Below are 20,356 nucleotides of genomic sequence, written 5' to 3'. Positions count from 1 at the left end.
TTTCTTTTTTAAGCCATTTGCGACAGCTACGTTCATTTTCCAAAAATATATCCACAAAAATATCAACAAAAACGTACAGCATCGAGAGGTTTGATGGGCAGCTTCGTTAAGTTTCACACCAACGGTGGCGCTGTCACCGTTTCGGTTGCTTGGGCTGTCACTTCACCCTACACACGCACACAAGAACAGACAGCGGGGAATAACAGTTGCCACACATCGCACAGCGGCAAAACGACGGCATCCGCGAGCTCAGAAAGATCCCGTACACGGCCAGAGACACACAAAAACGCGTCTCCCCGTTTGTTCGTGCTTAGCTATTCTGTTTCTAGTCGTCCTCACTGTTCTGTCGATCTTCCTCCTCAAGTGTTTCCGCGGTTGCGTGTATCGTGTTGTGTGTGTGTGTGCGCGCTTGGCGTTTCCGCGACGTTTTTTGTGACGTTTTCGTGTGTGCGCTCGAGTCCGGGAAGCGATGCTGTCGCGTGTGTGCGTATTCACGGGTACGGGTTACGATTCACACCTGCAGCTGTAAGTAGCAGCAGCAGCAGCAGCAGTAAGGTGATCCGGTGGATTGGTGTGTGGTATTCGCGACAGTACCGCGAGCAGCAGCAGTTGGTGATTTCGTAAAGATAAGAAGTCTCCCCTTATTGCGTGCGTGTGTATGTGTGGTTCTTATCGGCCACAGTGAACCCAGAGATATCTGCGACCTAAACCGTTCAAAAGTGCAAATCGAAAAGTGCCTCCAACCAGATGAAAGTGTGTGCGACGACGACACGGTGACAGACGACAGAGGAAGCAAAAAAAAGAGTCCGTCTGTGTGTGAGTCGGGGCCTACTGCGTGGGCAACACACAAAAAAGGTGCTCAGTGTCCCGTCCATTCCCCCCCCCCCCACCCCCCCCAATCCAGTGAAGATAAAAGTGTAAAATTCATATACGCGCGCGCGTGTGTGTGTGTGCGACGTGTGGTATTTGTCCCGTGCGCTCACATCTGTTCCGTAATAAATAGAAAAAGTAGGCGGAAAACACCGGGAAAATCATTCTGTGTGGAAACGCAACCGAGAGCGGCCCGAAAATGCCCAAGTTTTATCGCACCGAGATCAACAAAACGGAATGGGAAGTTCCGGAAAAGTATCAGGTGCTGACCCCGGTCGGTAGCGGCGCGTACGGCCAAGTGTGGTAGGTGTCCATATAATTGGAGGGGTTAATTATACAGTCTTTGAGGGATGGTAGGGAGTTTTACAATCGATTGAGTTTGTGATTATTTGATCGCCCCGTTCGCACCTCGGAATCTCGTGGTGCTATTGGTAAATTGAGCAGAAAATTGTTAATTAGTTGCTTCAACCAATAATGTGTAACCTTTTCCTTTTTAAATACGGGAAAGATGAAGTAAACAATATTTTGAATTTTTATCTCAATAAACAAACCATCTTGCGTTATCGGTCGTAATAATTGTAGTTCAATTACAAAATAATTACCCGAACGCACCTAAATTTATTCCACCCTTTACGGTAAGCCCCCTCCGCGATGTAGCGATGGAAGAAAAAAAACTGAATATTAAACGCATTTTTAATGACTGAAAAACTCGTTTCGCACTCGTCATTCATCAATCGTGTTGCGCATTAACGTGCAAAAGGGTTGCAAAAGGGCAGTTATGAGGCAATTTTATAAGGCTGTTTTATCTTTATTTCGTGCTTTTACCTGCGTAGTATACAAAACAGTTCAATAATCAAGGATATTCATACCATTTCCTTATTGTAATGCAGCAAAAAAGCATCTACGTCACCCATCGAATCATTGGTCGTCCCACAGGCTTCACGAAATGCCATCACAGAAAAAGGCTTGAATGATGATGATGATGATGCTGTTTCCCTCTCCCGAAATTCACCGCATTCGATGATGATGTGCGTTCGTTGCTGTTTGCACAACAACCCAAACCGGTTCGACGTTGTTGCGGTCACAGTTCCTTTCGGGGAGGGGGGAGGGGGGGACTCATATGCCACCCGGTGCCAAAAAACCATCTAAACTACGCATACATATAAACACTATTTTAGCTGTCATGCGTGCATTATTCTAAAAACGTTGATGTCTGGCTCAATACCCGGACACAACTTAAGGAGCCTGGATCGCTGTGGTTACTTTGATTGTTTTGTGTGCATGAGTGTGATGCAGTTGTTTGGTGCACACACAGTTTTGGTCCGTCATTGCTGTCATCATTTCCGAATTCAGCCCGTTAATCCCTCGGTTGACATATCTTCGCTCTTGGAATGTATTTTAAATCCAGCAATGAAGATGTTTAGCACCCGAAAGCTTAACCCCACACAGGGTTCACGGAACGTAGACCAAATTCTCAACACAAATATGACCCTAGTCGTGTAAAAAAGAGATCTTTTTTTTTAAAGAACATTCAGCCAAGAAGCAATAAAATGACCAACATGCCTATCCAGCTTCCATCACGATCACAACGAAAGTGTGACAAGGAGTGGCCGGTTTGATTCTGCCGTGTACCGAAAGTCGCGCCCTCCCACCCCGTCCAGTGCAGTGGGTGGGTGGGCGGGCAGCAATAACAGCTCTACAACAACACATGAATGGACGAAACAGCCGGATTCGTTTTATTCCGCTTTACTATGCACTACGTTTGCCTCCCCGGGCCCTTCTTTTTGTGTTTGGTGGCCCGTTTCCATTACAGCACGATTCGTGACCGTGCCCGCGAGCCATAACACATGGTGTCGTCATTCCGCCGCTCGTCCACCGACAACAGTACAGCATGTGGGTGGGTGTGGGTGCGAGTGGGGCGGGGAGAGATTCTTCCTGCCTCTGGTGTGTAGCAGTAACCTTGAGAAAAGAAACAATCAAACGACAAACAGCACCACCTTCTGTTTTGAGAATGTCACGAAAAGGTATGTGGCTAGGCGGATGGACAGAAATTGGAATGAATATTGTAGGACAAAAGTTAGATTAAAACCAACAACAATAATGGTTATCTTTTTCGAGAATATTTTAAGCTAACCAACGGTATATGGGGTTGGGGGGCTGTTTGCATCACGCGCCACTCGCAGAATACTTTAGATATCTCATTGGTATTCACCAGATAAGATTAGATACCTCGTGCTACAATTCCACCTGCCCCTTCCCAAGGGGTGGACCGAGTGGAAGGCGCAACCGAGTTCAGGATGAACTTGACTTTTGCTGTTGAAAGGTTTTCGTTTTACACTTATTTAACGCAAATTGCAACAAGTTTGTTATAATCTTTTTTCCCATTTACCTCTTTCCCTCTGGGTCGAAGCTTTTGACTCCTTAGACTCGATTAGAGAATATTAATTCCATTTCCCATTTGCCCCCAATGACCCCCACCCCAATGATGGAAGCAAGGGGAAGTCAAACAGACTCACCGACTTGATAAGAAATCGTTTGCGATGGCTTTGGGCCAGTGTTGGTGCAAGCATTACATGTGCAAAGGGCTTGCTGTTTGTTGCATTTTTATTTATTGGTAAATATTGCGTACCAATCGCTCCCCTTGTGCCTTCCTCTAATCGCGGTTTCTGTCGCACCCATTTTCCGCCCCAAAATACCCAGCCGTTTATGAATGAGAGGCAGCAGAGTTTTGCTAATGTGATAGCGAGCCCCAGCAGCTTGATAATGTGATTGATATGCTCGCCAAAGAGAGTGTAGCTTATTGGTGTTAATTTGAGGTTATTTTTTTCATTCTCTTTTGGCCCCTGTAGTGGTGGGAGCTCAGAATCGGACCTACCCGATTTCGATTCCGTGTTCGGAATTAAATCCGGAACCGATTCCGGAGCTGAAGTTGGAGTCGACTCCGGAGTCGGATTCCAGATTTGCTTCCCGTTTCGATACTAGAATCAGAATCGGGTCCGGATTCGTAGTAGACATGGGAATTGCAATTTGCTTCGGTAACGGAATCAGAATTGACTCCAGAATTAGAGTTAGCTCCGCAATTCTTGAATTGAAATACGAAGTTTCAGAAGCGAAATCAGTCCGAGAATCTCCATGAGAATGGATCCTTAACAAGTAAATTTTGATTCTTTGCTGCTATCAATACGTAGCATCATTGGACCTAAACGTCTATTGTTATGGAGATGCTAAAACCAACTCGGATTCCGAAGCCGATTCTGATTCGGGAGTCGATTCTGGAATCGATTTAGGAAACTGATACCGGACCTACTATCTGGAATCAATTCCGACGAAAATTTCATTTTTCTCATCACGAGAGACCACTGTCGATCACAAATGATCCCTTTTCTTTGCATACCTTCTTGCTTTTTTACATTAAACGGGTAAATAAGTTCCATTTAGGCACATTTTCGGTACTCAAATTTCTCGCCATACAATTAACTGTTACGTCGTTTTTATACGTTCACCTAGTTTTTTTCCGATTGACTCACAATCATTCAACACGCAATAATACGATGGACGTAACATCTGGTGACGACGATTTGTGCATCGTAGGCACACTCGCATGTCATTGCAGCACCTTTCCCCAACCCCCTGCAAAGCCGCAAAACACCCCGAGGTAACCCGGTCAATTTGCTACAATTGAATGCAATTGATACGACGCGTGCTGTGCTCTGTATGTGTATTTGTAAAGGAAAGGGAAAGGAGAGTACAAGGGACTACGACGTGTGTTGTGGGGCAGATCTTAGAAGGTTTGCATGAAAAAAGGGCAAAACAAAAGCTGATCGTAATTACGTCTCGGGCCCCCTCTGGTGCATTGTTACACAGGTGCAAAAGAGAATTTGAACGTCATTTACACTTTAAAACTATTTCGCAATTATTCAAACCCACACAGTGCGCATTTGCTCTGTGCTGCCACTATATTGATTTCCTCGCCCGCAAAACATTATGATTTTTCCCCAATTGGGGGGTACCACCTCCCCCATCACCTTTGTGCCCGCCCGCCCGTTCTATCGCAAAGGAAACGGAGCGCGTTTGGTACGATGAAGGTGTGAATAATTAGCTGCAGTAACACTCTGTTTTGTTTCGGCTTGACGACTGTGCCGTGCTGGTTGCTGGTGGCGGATGTGGCCAGGTTCATCTCTTTCCCCTTCGCCACCTCACAGAGGGAGACACAGAGCGAAGGATGGGGGTTTTGTGAAATCCTATAAATAACACGAAACGGCTGAACTAACGTATAAACAAATGCGCGATACTATCTTTCCTAACGGTTGTGTATATTTTAGCCTTCCTTCCTCTTCCTCCTCTAAGTCGGGGTGAATGATGTGTTGCGATTGCGGCCAGATAGGGATGGTAGAGAGGCAGAGAGAGAGGGGGTCATAGGCCTCACAGGTACAGACAAAACCCTCCCCATTCTGTGACCGGTACTTGGGGTGCTAATTGTCTTCCTCTGTGTGTGTTTGAGTAGTAGAAAAAGAGCTGCAATCCTATGCAATACGATTATGTTTGTTAAAACTGGCGACGGAGGAATATTTGAAATATTTTTGCACACACTCAGGCTCGAGTCAGTAGTAGTAGTGGTAAGCTTTCGGGTCACTCGCGCTGCTGCCAACAAAGCAGCAAATTCCACCACTATCCCATGATACTTCCTCCGACAAAGAGAATGATGGAAGAGGAGAGATGATCATTAAAATAAATGACCTTGTTGGGTTAAAACTCTTTGCGCCCTCTTTTCAAGCATTAGAATTGAAGAATACTATTGGGTGACATTGAAGACTACAGTAATGTGTATTTAATTCCCAGTGGATGAGACATCCCGAATTTTTCACCGAATTTTAATGACACCTGGCGAGGCAATTTAATCACAATTACCTATTATACTGACAGGTAAATTGGTTAAAATAATTTGAATCCTTAAAAATCAATCATAATGAAATGGGCAGTTGGTAATTGAAAAATGAGTTAAATTGAATTTAATGCGAAACATTTAGAAAAGGATATTATTCATCATGTATGTTGTACAATGAGGAATCAATATATAAAACCACCAAAAAGAGGCACAAGGGGAAGATTAGATGCCTAGCCAACATTCTGTTTGTGGCGGTTTCTAATATGAATCCACGAAAAGCCTGAAAAAGTCAATAAAACTTCTCAATTTTGTAAAACTCCTGCCTGACCATTAGAACATTTTATTGATTATTTTCTTCTTCTCTTACCACTCGCTCTCTCTCTCTCCCTCTCTCTAGCTCGGCCATGGACACGGAGCACAACGTGAAGGTGGCAATCAAGAAGCTGGCCCGCCCGTTCCAGTCAGCCGTCCACGCGAAGCGCACCTACCGGGAGCTGCGCATGCTGAAGCACATGAACCACGAGAACATTATCGGCCTGCTGGACGTGTTCCATCCGGGGGCCAACAATACGCTCGAATCGTTCCAGCAGGTCTACCTGGTGACGCACCTGATGGGCGCCGACCTGAACAACATCATCCGCACCCAGCGCCTGTCGGACGAGCATGTCCAGTTCCTCGTCTACCAGATCCTGCGCGGCCTGAAGTACATACACAGTGCGGGAATCATTCACCGGGTAGGTTCACCGGCGCCCTCAAGTCATGCAAGCCATAAATCAAACAAACACACACACACACCCACACACACACACACACACACACACACACACACACACACACACACACATACACACACACACACACACACACACACACACACACACACACACACACTTTTCTTCACCCCTTTCTTTCTTACACGTCGCTCGAGGCGACGTACGTGTACCGTTGCGTGTCAAACTAAAATGATGTAAAAGTGATTTTATGGTCGTGACATGGGCGTCTCTCTCTGTCTGTGTGTATGTTTGCTTTAAATGACCGCAAGACTGAAATTAGACTGTCCTCGAGAATGTTGGCCGGGGGTGAAGGTGCATAAAATCGATCAATTTCGTTTTACCTACACAGCAACAAACCCCACCGGCCGCCCTTCGGCAACAAGCACATAATATCCTCTAATTGTGTCCAGCGGTCAGCATGTCGAGGCTAATGTTTCTAACGCTCTTTCTCTTTTGCTCCCCCTCTCTGTCTCGCCGTAGGATTTGAAGCCGTCCAACATTGCCGTGAACGAGGACTGCGAGCTGAAAATACTGGACTTTGGGTTGGCCCGCCCGACCGAGAACGAGATGACCGGCTACGTTGCGACCCGCTGGTACCGGGCGCCCGAAATTATGCTCAACTGGATGCACTACAACCAAACGGTGGACATTTGGTCGGTCGGCTGCATCATGGCGGAGCTGCTGACCGGCCGGACACTGTTCCCCGGCACGGACCGTATCCTTTTTACTGCAAAGCAATGCAAACCTTACACACACATAGACACATAAGACACCCTCTTTTTGTTTTGCTTCGTGGTTTTAGTTCCATTTTTTTGTTTTTGTTTTGGCAAAGCTTTTTGTGTTAGGGGGGAGGGTGTGTGCAATTTATGCGAGTAACTAACATTACTAACACACATTTACCATCTTGCGCGGTGTTATTTGGTCGTTAGTGTTTATACCAAATTGTCTGTATTTGTTTCCCCTCCAAAAAAAAGTAAAGCCAATTTACAATTCCGTTTTGTTTTTTGTTTAAAACAAAATCAAATTTTGTCACTAATGCGTCACTAGTGTCTAGCTTTCCAATTTCTCTCCATTCCAATATTATATACTGCGGGAGCAAAACCAAAACCATTTTCGAACGTGATTTTCTTTGACTTTCTTCCCTCCTACTCTCGCTTTGTGCCATTCGGGCATGATTTCCATATTTTTTTCTCTCTCGTTTTTTGTACTCCCAATCGCCCACAACCTCTCAAAACTTGATTCATCTCCTGCCCCAGACATTCACCAGCTAAACCTTATCATGGAGATACTCGGCACACCGAACGATGAGTTCATGGCGAAAATCTCCTCGGAAAGTGTGAGTAATTGTAAAACCATTTTTTGTTTTGTCTCTCTGATCCTTTTGTGTATTGTTTTCTTACTCTTATTTTGTAGTTTAATCACTTTCTATAATACTTCTTACTTCTGTGGGGCAGCTACTCAATACAAGGGGGCCATGCGTTCTTGCTACTCTAACCCTCCCTCCCATTCATTTCGTTGTAGGTTGCTAAACACTCTGCATACGGTTGCATTACGCTTCATTAATTACAATTAACCATAAGAACCGAAAGCAGCGACAACAGAAAAGGTCACACAGACGATTGAAAAAAAAGCTGCTGCTGCAGCAGTACTATATTTAGTCGAATGTAATCGAACCCCCCGCTACACTACTGTGTGTCTGCACTTTGTAATTGCCACCCCCCAAAGTGTGGTGAGGCTTTCGATCAAGTACATCCACTAGTGATGGTAGAGCCAATAGGCTTCGTTTTAAGTGATATGGAGCAGCAGCAATAGAAGAAGAAAAAAAAAACTGGGTGCATTCATCACCACAACACGTCAAGCGTGATTAGAAAAACGCTCTTTTTTGCGCGTTTTGCCCCCATATGATACTGCTGGGGTGACTCAAAACCTGCGCGTTCGCTCGCTCGCGCAAGTGATGGCGACACTTGCTTGCCCCATTGATGGTCGTCAGCACTCTAGCGAGACCTGCGTCGTCCGAAGGGTGCAAAAGTATACTCACACAATCTGTCCAAAGGGTGGCAGTAGCAAATAGCGATCAATTGGAGGAAAAAGGCACGGACGCGGTGTCCAAACGACCACGACGGAGAGGTGTGTGTAGCTGTTTGATATGGAAGTTTTGGAGCTGTGCCTAGGCCACAGTGTGTGCCAGATAGTGGGTTGAAAGCAGCCATGTTGCGATTGGTTTCGACTGCCATGATAAGGTGTAGGGGGTGACGACGACAAATCGATTGCTTTTAGAAGGTTTTTTAGTAGTATTGTGAGCATTTTGCTTCCGTTTTTTAAGCTGGAGGCTCCTTACGACGTTCTTTTTAATGAGACCCAATGTAGAGAGCTGACATTATTGAGCATTATCACAATAAGCAGGGTAATCGCCTCATTTCTTCCCAGAAAGCGTGTCTAATTTGAATCAATTGAACTTGCCTTGTGTACACTTCAACACAAACGGACAGAACCGATTGAATTTGAAACACCAATGTGCATTCGTCACTGATTGACTTGACCATTATTATCTGCTCTCTCTCTCTCTTACTACTACAGAATGTGGAGAGAATGGAGAGACCTTTTAGTTTTTAATAGGCATTGCGTTCAATTTGAACAACATTCTACAAATTCTTGCACGTTTTACCGGCTCTCCAAGCGGGCCACGAAGGGATTTTTCTGCTACCATTTGTTGCTGCTGCTGCTGCTGCTGCTGCTGCTGCACACAGTTAATTTCATTTGATTCGTTTCACGACAGTCGTCGTTTCTTGTCGTAAGATGTGCCTCAACACAAGAATGGTGAGAAGGAGATGGAAAGGGTTTGCATCAAGCCGAGCGGGGAAGCCGCTTATGGGGGTTTCCCGCCTTGGCATTAGCAACAAGTTACTGTAAACGGCCAGAGACGACTTCCTTCCCCTTTTGCGTCTGTTCCGACTGTTCCGAATTGAAACGCTCTCGTTCCTTATTATCAGGGCAAGACACAGGGGGGAGAAGGAGGAGAATCGCAACTATTCCACACGGCGGAATGTCCACACCCCACACAACACCACCGGCAAAAGGGAGGCCTGTACTATGTTGGTATGTGTTTGTGTTTGTTGCAGCACACCACACGATGGTTTCTTCTTATCATCAGTTCGCATCCATACCGCGGTAACACTTGAACAAACAGCCGGTCGGGTGCCTCACCCCCTTTTCGGGAAACCAAGAAGGAACGGGGCGGGGGTTGGTGTGTGTGTGCACGATCGTCTTGATTAAGTTATTATCTGCCGTCATTACATGCCGTTTGGTTGTAGGCTTTTCTCATCGGACCTACATGGTATGGTTCGATTGCCAATTCTGAGGCTTGGGCCGTTTGGGGTAGCGGGTAGAGGAGCATACATACAAAAACATGTACACTGTGAGACTATGTTGCCTTCGTCGTGGGGTATGGTGGTCAATCAGGTGAACGTGAACATCGATTAGGCATACCGATAGGCGACGTGAACTCCCTGAGGAGAAGGGAAAAGTATGGATCGAGGGAAGGAAGTGAGTATTAAAACAGCATCATTGAGAGAGCTCATGAAGAGCGCAAAAGTGATGTTTGAAAGTAGGTTATGGTTGATTGTTGTTGGAATCTGATGAAAAGAAGTAAAAAAGCGATTGGCGGTCATTGCCGAAACCCGGGATTGAACCGGGGACCTTTAGATCTTCAGTCTAACGCTCTCCCAACTGAGCTATTTCGGCAGGTGGGGGGAGGGTGGACCATAGTGCTATTGATGAACACGTTCTAATGCGCTCGTGCTCGTTTTGGTCAGGTGTAAACATATCGGAATATGACAACAGTTGGCAGGGGTTGTTATCTGTTGTACTATTTGTGTAGTGTAAAAATTGATTTATATTATATTAACAGCATCATTATGGAAATAATAAAGCTTGTTAACGATTAATGCATGTAAAGACGAAGCTCTTAACAATAGCAATACTAACATATAAAATGAAAGCAATGACAAGGGAGGGTTTGGAATGGAATTGCTTACGCGTTAAAACCCAACTGTTCGTAAACGTTAAAATGCTCGTCTTTATCTAGAACCAATACAAATCTACCTAAAATGGAATCGACAGTCGGCTACGAAGACTAAATTCTGTAGAATGTCGTCTGAATGACGTTGTGCCGGATTCTAATATGAACCCAATTTCCTACTTTTGACCATCGCGAAAGGTTTATTATATAAAAACCGATGTCAAAAACAACATATCCTAATACTTGAAGAAATAGCTCTGTTCCTGGGATTGGTGGTGGTAGGTAAAAGGATAAAAAAGAAGTTGTGATTTTCTGTGCCGAAACCCGGGATTGAACCGGGGACCTTTAGATCTTCAGTCTAACGCTCTCCCAACTGAGCTATTTCGGCAGGTGGTGGGAGGGGCTTCCATGGAATTGATGGTGGGTGAAATGAAATATAAAAGAACCCATTGTGCTCGTTCTTTGAAACGTAGAGGGCACTGTACAGGAAGCACAGAGTTATCGTGCCATCACATACGAAAACACACACACCTCCATAAAGGACAGCGACAGTTCTATGCTTCTTGAACAGATTAAATAACTCTCAAAGTTAATGTAAAATTAAAATATTGTACACACCAAGAACTTTTTAATAGTTTGTCGTGAAAAGGGATGCATGTGTCTGCTAATGAGCATAATGAATCCTTCCTAACGCTAATTGTGAACAATTGGAATGGATGAGTAAGTCATCTACTAGCTGCTGAAGGGCTATAGCTGTGCATATATTTTTCTGGTTCTTATCTGATTTGATTCTTTTTAAAATCGTAGCACGGAAAAATGTGACAAAAAACTGAAAACTGGATACAAAACCAGAAAAAATGAAATTGCCTGCCGAAACCCGGGATTGAACCGGGGACCTTTAGATCTTCAGTCTAACGCTCTCCCAACTGAGCTATTTCGGCTGGTTGGAAGGGAGGGATCTCACGCAATACAGGTTGCGCGATAGTGTTTCGTTCTCTTTCGCTTCGCGTAACTGTACTGCGTCGTAGTGCAGGAGTTCGCTTCAACTACACACATTACCCCATGGAATGGAAACTCCTCTTTTTATTCTTTACCCATCTTAACCAACTCCATAAGTTTGCTGTTTTCCACATACTAACCCGTTTATCTATCGAGTTGGGCATGTTTATATTTTATGCTACACAAAATGATTCCCTCTAAATAAGCATGTTACGTAGAAACCTTAACTTTGGAACCAAACATAATGATGGATGGTGCTCTATGTTTTGCTGCTGCCCGTCTGCTATCGTTTGAATCAAACGCGTAACTTTTTTTTTTGGAAAACCGATGACGATGAACAATGAATGAACTTGCTTTGTGCGTGTTTGTATGCGGGGTGGTTTGGATATTCAACCGCAGATATTGACCATCTGACACGCGTTATGTTTTTCTGCGGTACGCCCAACGAAGAACTGATGCAAAAAATCACCAGCGAAGAGGTAGAGCTTCGAACATGTTGCTTTCCTTTACGATTTTCAGCTTACGTCTTCTTAGTCGTATAGAATTTAATGTGACCTTCTGAAACTGATTTTGTGTTGAACCCTTTTCGTACATTTGCAGGCCCGTCATTACATAAAATCGCTGCCGAAAACGGAGAAGCGCAACTTTAGCGACGTTTTCCGCGGTGCCAATCCGCTTGCCATCGATTTGCTGGAGAAAATGTTGGAGCTGGATGCGGACAAGCGGATAACGGCCGAACAGGCCCTTGCTCATCCGTAAGAAGCGGTGTTTTGTTAAGAGAACTTTACTATTTTACTGACATCCACTCTTTATTTGTTGTGTGATTTTAGTTATTTGGAGAAATATGCCGATCCGTCCGACGAGCCAACCTCATCGCTGTACGATCAGAGTTTCGAGGACATGGACCTGCCCGTGGAACGGTGGAAGGGTAAGAGAAGATCTTTATAATAGAAAACCACATACTCGAGCCTCATCTTTTATTGCACGTGTCTTTTTAGAACTAGTCTTCAAAGAGGTACTCAACTTTGTCCCGCAGCAGCACGCACATATTGGCGGTGAACCTCAAGCGTAATTCCAGAACGAGATCAATCAGTAAAAGCCCAACTAGCTGCAGCGAAGGTAAAACGGGAATGTTCTGACCACCACATAATGCAAAATATACACGCGAAAGGACACGCGGTTGTCCATGAAGGGGTCTTATAGAGACGAAGAAGACAGGAGCGGAGGGCTCAAACAGTGAATTACTGAATGCGTACTAAATGCTGACTAAGAAGCTAGGTTCGAGAATGGCAGTCTCTATTGAGCACATGTATGCAGGGTTCACTTTTATAAATTTCTTCATAAACATTGTGCAATTGCGTAAAACGCTTGCCTTCTGGTGATGTGTGGTGGTGTGTTGTGTGTGGTGCAAAAGACGAAAAGAGCTAGTACGGGTAGCAGCAAGAGAACACGTAGCCTCTAGATGCACAAATTGACGTGCACAAGTCCCTGTGTGTATGTGCGTGGTGTGTGATGCAACAGCTAAATACGAACGTTTCTCCTCTGTTTAAACACCAACTAGTAAAGTAAGCGAATGCGATAGACATGAGTGAAGATGGAAGCTAGCAAAAGCAAAGGGAATGTAAAATCCACCCTACAAAATCAGAACTTAGATCCTTGCTCACTCCCCCACAGGACACATACCCCGTCCGTGTGTGTGTGTGTTTCAAGCTTTACTGTTGATGCCACAACAACAACAACAACAACAAAATTATTACAATTTCGAGTTAGATTCAATGTTAATATACGTACGCGATAAATGGGTATGAGGTTCAAGGTGTAGTATATGCACGGTACGCTGGAATGAGTAATGGCGGGAAAGAGTCGTTAGAGTCGTTAGAGTCGAAAGTGTACTTCAAGTAGTAAAAAACGATAACAACAAACTTATTTGATACGAATAAAATTATCTACAAATTAACTATAGTTAAGGGTTTTATTTACGCAATCAATGTTACTGTTGTACTGATGTTGCTGTTTTGAAGTGTTACTTGCTGTGTGTTAATTTCGGCTATGTTCGGTGCTCCAGAAAAGGTGATTTCTTCGGTGATAAGAAGAAAAGTATGAAAGCGTTTTACCAAGAATCTACTATTTTGCAAGTACATACAACTTGGAAGAAAAAGCATTTTTCTACAACAACGGCTGTATAAAGCTATGTGTGTGCAGTGCAAAAAGCGTATATGTTACATTCTATTGAATTGTGCTATTCAAAAACGATGTAATCTAATCGTAATTAGTGAAATAACAAGCGAATTACGCATCAACATAATTATAACAAAACCATAGTCACTGTACCACATTTATGTACTGCTTTGAGCGGCTTTCCTCCAGCTGTGTTTCCGTAGTGTAGTGGTTATCACGTCTGCTTCACACGCAGAAGGTCCCCGGTTCGAACCCGGGCGGAAACAGTGAAACTTTTTTTTTTCTCTCCTGATTCTTTTGAGATTGTCGTTTTTGATCTTTTCAGTTTTTCTCATTTACTTGTTACGTCATTCAATCAGAGAACACTCGCGTTTTTTTGCTGCACAAGGATATCTATGTTTTATTGTATCTCCAAGTGTCGTCTAGTAATAAATACTGTCTCTATCAGTTAATATTTATAAAACCTTCACAGGTTTTACGGATGTGTTTGCTTGTGAATAGGGGAAGAAAATAAGGTTCACATGATTTGTTGATAACATTTCTCCGTCGTTGTCGTCGTTCCACAAGAGATCCTCCCAAATTGCTTTTCCAGGTTTTCATTCACCGTTGTCGTTGTCGGTCGTAGGTTGGAGTGTATGTATGTGATGCCCAATGGATTGAATGGCTGCGATTGATTCACACACTCTGCAAAGAAGCTATAACCACCACATTTGAAGCATGTGAAGTTCATTAGAGATCAGTAGATGCTCGTGGCACAGCAACTTGAATGGTTGCTTCATCATATTATTGATTGCTTTAAATAGAATATTTGTTTATATTGTTCCATCTTCTATGTTGTCTTAACCTGCTCTTTTACATGCCTCACACGCATTTTCTTGATGTTTGAGGGCTCTACATTATTGCCTTTCTTGCACTGCAAAGGTTAGTTGTGACCCGGATAAGGTTAGTATACATCGAGCTACTTTTTAAGGATATAATAGTGCTTTTGCTTTGCTTGTTTGTACTGTCTGTTAAGCCTGTGTTGTGTCTCCTGTGCTAATGCCTGTGTGTTCTGGTTAGGAGCTGCCGTACACATCTCTACTCTCTTTGCCGTCTAAAATGCACTGGATAATAGAGTGATAAGTGTGTGATAGAGATTATTAGGATGTAAGTTTACTCATTTCCGACGGCAAGCAGCTTGCCGAAAGATTCCATCATGGAGCAAGGAGCTGCTTTCTTTTTCAGCTCTTCTCCTTCGGGGCTGGATCCACCCGTACCCTTCAGCAGCCAGTAACCAGCCACAGCGACGAGGGCTGCAGTTTGTAACAGCTGATAGAGGAACGCATTTTCCTGCTGGAAGGCGGCCAGCTTGTCCTCGCCACGAGTCATATCGTCCATATGCTTCAATTCACGTACAGTGCGACGCTCAGCACGATTTTCACGGCCATCAAAACGGCGTCCAGCTTGGTTCAGTCTATCGTTACGGGTTTCACGTCGTTCGGCTTCTTCGGCACGTTCATTGTTTTCCCGGCGTTCAGCACGACGTTCATCGGTCACTTCCTGACGGATTCGACGCTCCTGGCGAGGCTCATCTTCACGACGCTCAACTCGTCGATCCTCACGCTCTGCACGACGTTCGTCTAGCCGATCTCGACGAAGGTCTTCCTCGCGACGTTCTTCACGACGCTCCTCACGGCTAGTGTCCTCACGGCGAGTGTCCTCACGGCGTTCATCCCTGTAGTTCTCTCGGAGTTCTTCACGACGACCTTCCTCGCGCATGTCCTCGCGCATGTCCTCGCGACGTTCCAGTCTTCGATCTTGGCGACGGCTTTCGCGAAGTTGGTCCATACGTTCTTCCCTGTCGCGGACGCGACGATCGGCCTGTCGTTCTTCTTCTCGCATGTCCTCTCCACGTTCTTCCCGGTTGTTTCTTCGGTCATCTACACGGCGTTCTAGACGTCGGTCCTCCATCCTTTCCTCGCGACGGCCCTCTCGAGCATTCTCCCGACGATCTTCTCTACGTTCTTGACGGCGACCCTCTCGGAGCTCTTCACGTCGCTCCTCCCGTCGTTCATCTCGGTTGTTCCGCTGGTCTTCAATTCTGTCTTCACGGCGATCTTCACGACGTTCCTCTCGGCGGTCCTCATGACGTTCCTGTTCATCCAACCTATCGTCACGACGATCCTGGCGCCGGTCTTCTAGCCGGTCTTGACGTCTATCTTCACGACGTTCATCTCGTTGGTTCTCTCGACGTTCTCGTCGTTCATCGTCACGGTAGTTGCTTCGAAGTTCCTCACGACGTTCTTCTCGTCGTTCATCTAACCTATCTTCACGACGATCCTGGCGCCGCTCTTCATCGCGTTCTTGTCGACGATCTTCACGAAGTTCCTGTTGTTCTCGTCGTTCATCACGATAGTTGTATCGGAGATCCTCACGGCGTTCCTCGCGGCGTTCCTTCCGTTGTCCATCCAATCTATCTTCACGGTCTAGAAGACGATCTTCACGACGTTGCTCTCGGAGGTTCTCACGGCGTTCCTCCCTTCGGCGATCCTCTCCGAGGCGTTCCTGTAGTCTTTCGTCACGGCGATCTGTACGACGGTTCTCCATACGCTCTTCAAGTCGATTTTCACGTCGTTCAGCGTCACGCCTGGTTACAGTCACGCCCTCCTCACGCCGCTCGCGCCCGACCAGCACACGATCGGTAGCCTCACGGTTTGAAAGTTCTTCACGTCTAGTAGCGTCAACGAACCGCTCAAATCCGCGATGGTCTACTTTCATGCGCCGGCCCTCCGCCGCCTCCTCCACTCCCTGTCTGTCGACCCGATTAAACAGCAGCAGCCGTTGTTCCTGATCCTGATCCAAGCGATCGATACGTCGATCGGAATAGTATTGTCTTTCGCCGACATCATCCGTACACGCTTCGGCCGCCAGGTTGCGGCGTTCCTGAGCCAGCGAGGCAACACTCTGCACGGTAGCAACTAGCCCGATGCAAACCACCATGAAGATGGTTCCCTTTTTCGCCATCTTCACGTATCCGTTCGCACTAACCATCGCCTGTGCTTTCACACTTTACGCTTCAAGATGGAAATACACAAACAGTCACTAGATACGGTTTTGTTCAACACTTCAGAAGCTTAATCGGGATGCGTGTGTGCCCTTAGTGCTCTTACACATTCCAGTTGGAACTGACACTCCCCAGAGCATCGACAGCTTGCTTTTATAGGAATCCTGTCCGACGCAGGATGCTGACAAAGCAATATAAAACAACCGCAAACGATTCCATCGAATTAGGATGCTTGAAAAATTGCATTTAAACTCCAATTTCACACTTCACTGGCACGATGAATGGGACCCTGTGCTCGGTTCGGTTCGGAGGCGACGAAATTCATTGATAAGTTGTCACACTCCTCGGCTGGCATGCGCCACAGCAGGGACATGTCGTGAGAAAAACCACAATCCACTATCACCAGGAACACAACGGTTCAAACTTGTGAATAGGATAAAAATGGGATGGAAATAAAAGAAAAACGACTTTCCCACTCGCTGTGCTGGTGGTGGCTGGCACGCGCCTGATAAGAAATGTATCATCCTCCCTCAATTGATTACTTTCCAATTGCATTACGATGACGTCACACCGGGTGGCGGCGTACGGCTTTTCCTCACTCGATTAAACACCACGCGGGCATGGCGGAGACATCGCGGCACACACGTTGTTCGGTTGTGTTGACCATGAACATGAAAACCATCTGGGGTCACCAGGAATTGATGAGATAGACCGCACTATCGATGTCCTGGCGTGCAATTGGTAATTATACGATGCTGAAGTGTTATTTTGAAGAATATTTACACACTCAAACACCTTCAAAATTGAATGAGACTCACGCCCTTGAAGCTCATCGGTGTGCGGGAATGAACGAGTCGTTTGTGAAAAAAGAAACATGAGAGAGAACAGGTTTTCTATCAACTATGTTTCCCCCCTTTGTTGGGGACTCGACCAAAAATCGACCTAAGTGACAAAATCAACATGCTTTCTCGCTCTCTCAAGTTTGCTGATCTGTTGGGTAGAACGAAAAAGCATGGCGATTTGGTTAGTTGTGGTAGAGTGCGTTATCAAAAGGTGAGATTATAGAGGCCGCCTAATTTTTGCCGATTTTTGCCTAATTGGGAAACTTTGTCAATCTGTGCGATCACTTTCTGCCAGCGCGCTCAGTTTGATCTGTTCGTAGCGGCGTGGCACACGTGAACGTGCCCCTCGCCTGTAAATCACGCTTTCTTTGTCTGTAGGGGTTGCTTTTAGAACTTCCTCACTATCTCCACCGCTGCGTTTCTCAAACCGCTTTGAGTCACTGCCGAATCGAACACCCTTCCTTCAACATCGCTGCGATAGTTTGAGAGCGTTTCTCCCAAAATTTGGGAGATTTGCTAACGTGTTTGGGGAATTCCCACCCAAGATTATCTCATCACGCAAATAAAATGCTAAAACACGGATACCTCTCGACTAGTTGCTTGCGAGAAGTCGGGTTTTAATCATTTAGAGCGGAGCTGTGTGTTTGGTTCATTATCAACAACGTTCTTAAGTTGAGTGATCATGTGTAAAGATTTGGTGAAAAGTATGTTTCTTGCCATTGACAAGAATGACTTGGATTTGATGGAGAGCTGCGTAGAACAGGTGACTCTGGATACTGTGCTGGAGTTTGATAAGGAGCATGGAGCATCACCGTTGCATTTGTGCGTGAAAAAGCTCGCCGGAAGCTCGCGAGACCTCACTATGGTGCGCCGATTGTACGCGAGCGAGTGGTTCGATAGCACCGTGGTGGATAGAGAAGGGCATACCGTGCTGCAGTGTGCTTTAGCCCTTGGCGACGATGAGCTGGTGAAAGCGCTAATACAACTAGAAATAGCCGAAGCGGACGGCGGTACCGCTTGCTACAAGATAATGCGTCACAATTCTTTGCCGATTGTTAAAACGTTTCTAGCGATGCAGTGCTATGAGAGAATGGAAGAGTTCCAGCATCTAACCAGTGCGTTGATGCAGTTGACCATGAAGCAGTTTAGTCTGGCGTCGGAAGTTCGAGTGTACGTGATGTGGAAACTGTCCGCCTTTGGGTTTGAGCATCTGTCGGGTAATTGGTCCGGGGTGAAGGATCCCAACGAATGGAAGCAACACATGAAGGTCGTACGCGAGTGTTGGAGTGTGATTAGCGAAAAGTATGACACAGGCCTCTACGCCGATATAGACGATACGTTGCTGCACCAATTGCAAGCGTGGCACAACCACTGTTACTTCCTCAAGCACAACCAATTCCTGGCCCACCTACCAATGTCAGAGGCACTGTTTTGTGTGGCAATATTTGTTTCGATACATACGGAGAGTGTTCCCGAGTACCGGCTGTTGGTGACCAAGCGCTTGGTGATTGATGTTGTACGCATGATTACCGGTCAACTCACGATCGCCACAAATTTTCTAGAGACGATGCACTCGGATCTATTTGCGGTAGCAAAGCCGTTCGAAATAGAAATATTCTCCCGGAAGGAGGCCGTCGTTGTGGACATGATGAGCAAGGTAGCGAATGCCGTAATCCCGCACAAAAACCACCTAACGAAACTGTTGGAGAATAAGCGAGCGAAGTTGTGGCCTACCAATGCGGACAGATTGGTCAAGGAAATGGCGGAGAGGGTGAGAACAATAGATCCAGCATGGACCGAGCAGAGAATGGACGAATTGAACGACTTTATTACCAAATCCAAACAGCTGTTCATCGAGCAGATACGCATCCGGTTGCCTCCGGTATCCCATCCACAGAATGTGGTTACCAGATTGACATGTGAGTGGAGAAAAGGGCGCACTACCGAGTCCATACTGCCAGAGCTGATCGCGGAAGAAGCATTTAAGCTTCACCATCTGATGCGATTCAAGGATCGTCGCATCAAGCGTAAGCTGCTCAAGTGTTACGCCAAAACCAAGCAGTTCTACTCGCTGCGGAAGATGCTTCGTTATAGTGCGCATATAAAACCGTTGGAAAAGGAAAGCACGCACACTGACATCATGTGCATGCAGGGTGTCATGCAAACGCTGGGAGAAGCGTTGAAAAATACCACAAACTCAGCCAATCTGCCCGGCAAGATACAAGACGTGATGAAAGCGATTGTAACACCACACTTTGTCAAGCAAAACAAGTCACTGCGGGAAATGTTTTCGCACGGCGTCCCGCTACACCGGCTTCTCGCACCATACGTTGACGATCGAAAGCTGTGCAAAGAGTTTTACTCCAAGTTTGGTCCAATCAGGATTGTATTCCAGCTGCTGTACATCGTGTTGGTCGCCGATAGCAAGTATTCGTTCTATGGGCAGTTGCGATCATGCCAGTCGTTTGAGGTATTTCAATCGCTAGCCCGCTATGCCAGCCATAACAAGGAGCTAGAAGAGAGCCAGCAGAAACAATACGAAGAGGTGAAACAATATTTCCAAAACATAAAAGCCACTTTCACAGAGGAAGCGAAGAAAGAATCCATCCGCAACATGCGGGAATATGAGTTGTGGCGAAATGATGTAGAGACTAAGTGTGGCATTGTCGATGAAATTGGCGATTTCTTAAACGCTACCAATGATCTACAACTTTCCGCCGTAGCTTCCCTTGGTTACTGCAGCGACGA

The 20,356-nt window shown here is 45.7% G+C and overlaps 2 protein-coding genes and 4 non-coding genes across 7 annotated transcripts; 2 read left to right on the top strand and 4 right to left on the bottom strand.

The window, feature by feature from the left end:
* Positions 1-161: 161 nt before the first annotated feature.
* LOC1280530 (mitogen-activated protein kinase p38b) lies at positions 162-13,507 on the top strand. 2 transcript variants are annotated; one of them, XM_061655787.1, is made up of 7 exons: positions 162-1,173; positions 6,153-6,489; positions 7,009-7,243; positions 7,785-7,864; positions 12,146-12,300; positions 12,376-12,473; positions 12,544-13,507. In XM_061655787.1, exons 1-7 carry the CDS (start codon positions 1,070-1,072, stop codon positions 12,615-12,617), a joined length of 1,083 nt encoding a protein of 360 aa, XP_061511771.1. In that variant the 5' UTR covers positions 162-1,069; the 3' UTR covers positions 12,618-13,507. The 2 variants fall into 2 exon arrangements, with proteins under 2 accessions (XP_061511771.1, XP_061511772.1); XM_061655788.1 differs by lacking the exon at positions 7,785-7,864 and adding an exon at positions 11,945-12,024 and having other exon boundaries at positions 167-1,173.
* Positions 10,197-10,269, bottom strand: Trnaf-gaa (transfer RNA phenylalanine (anticodon GAA)). The gene has a single exon. It is a non-coding gene; the product is annotated as a tRNA-Phe (tRNA).
* On the bottom strand, positions 10,862-10,934 carry Trnaf-gaa (transfer RNA phenylalanine (anticodon GAA)). Its single transcript has one exon. It is a non-coding gene; the product is annotated as a tRNA-Phe (tRNA).
* Positions 11,415-11,487, bottom strand: Trnaf-gaa (transfer RNA phenylalanine (anticodon GAA)). Its single transcript has one exon. It is a non-coding gene; the product is annotated as a tRNA-Phe (tRNA).
* Positions 13,508-13,916: 409 nt separating the features above from the next.
* On the top strand, positions 13,917-13,989 carry Trnav-cac (transfer RNA valine (anticodon CAC)). The gene has a single exon. It is a non-coding gene; the product is annotated as a tRNA-Val (tRNA).
* An 885-nt stretch (positions 13,990-14,874) lies between these two features.
* Positions 14,875-16,919, bottom strand: LOC133393002 (trichohyalin-like). The gene has a single exon (XM_061655786.1). The coding sequence runs from the start codon at positions 16,751-16,753 to the stop codon at positions 14,876-14,878; it is 1,878 nt and encodes a 625-aa protein (XP_061511770.1). The 5' UTR covers positions 16,754-16,919; the 3' UTR covers position 14,875.
* Positions 16,920-20,356: the final 3,437 nt, after the last annotated feature.

This window comes from Anopheles gambiae, chromosome 3 (genome assembly GCF_943734735.2).
Source record: "Anopheles gambiae chromosome 3, idAnoGambNW_F1_1, whole genome shotgun sequence".
In the NCBI taxonomy this organism is placed as follows: domain Eukaryota; kingdom Metazoa; phylum Arthropoda; class Insecta; order Diptera; family Culicidae; genus Anopheles; species Anopheles gambiae.
The sequence above is the reverse complement of the archived record's forward strand: the minus strand, read 5'-3'. Positions and strand labels throughout refer to the sequence as shown.

Excerpts from the sequence above, each read along its gene's own strand:
- LOC1280530 (XM_061655787.1), top strand. The coding sequence starts at position 1,070 with ATGCCCAAGTTTTATCGCACCGAGATCAACAAAACGGAATGGGAAGTT. Across the intron at positions 1,174-6,152 it reads GGCGCGTACGGCCAAGTGTG|CTCGGCCATGGACACGGAGC; the intron begins GTAGGTGTCCAT and ends CCCTCTCTCTAG. Across the intron at positions 7,244-7,784 it reads ACTGTTCCCCGGCACGGACC|ACATTCACCAGCTAAACCTT; the intron begins GTATCCTTTTTA and ends CTCCTGCCCCAG.
- LOC133393002 (XM_061655786.1), bottom strand. The coding sequence starts at position 16,753 with ATGGTTAGTGCGAACGGATACGTGAAGATGGCGAAAAAGGGAACCATC.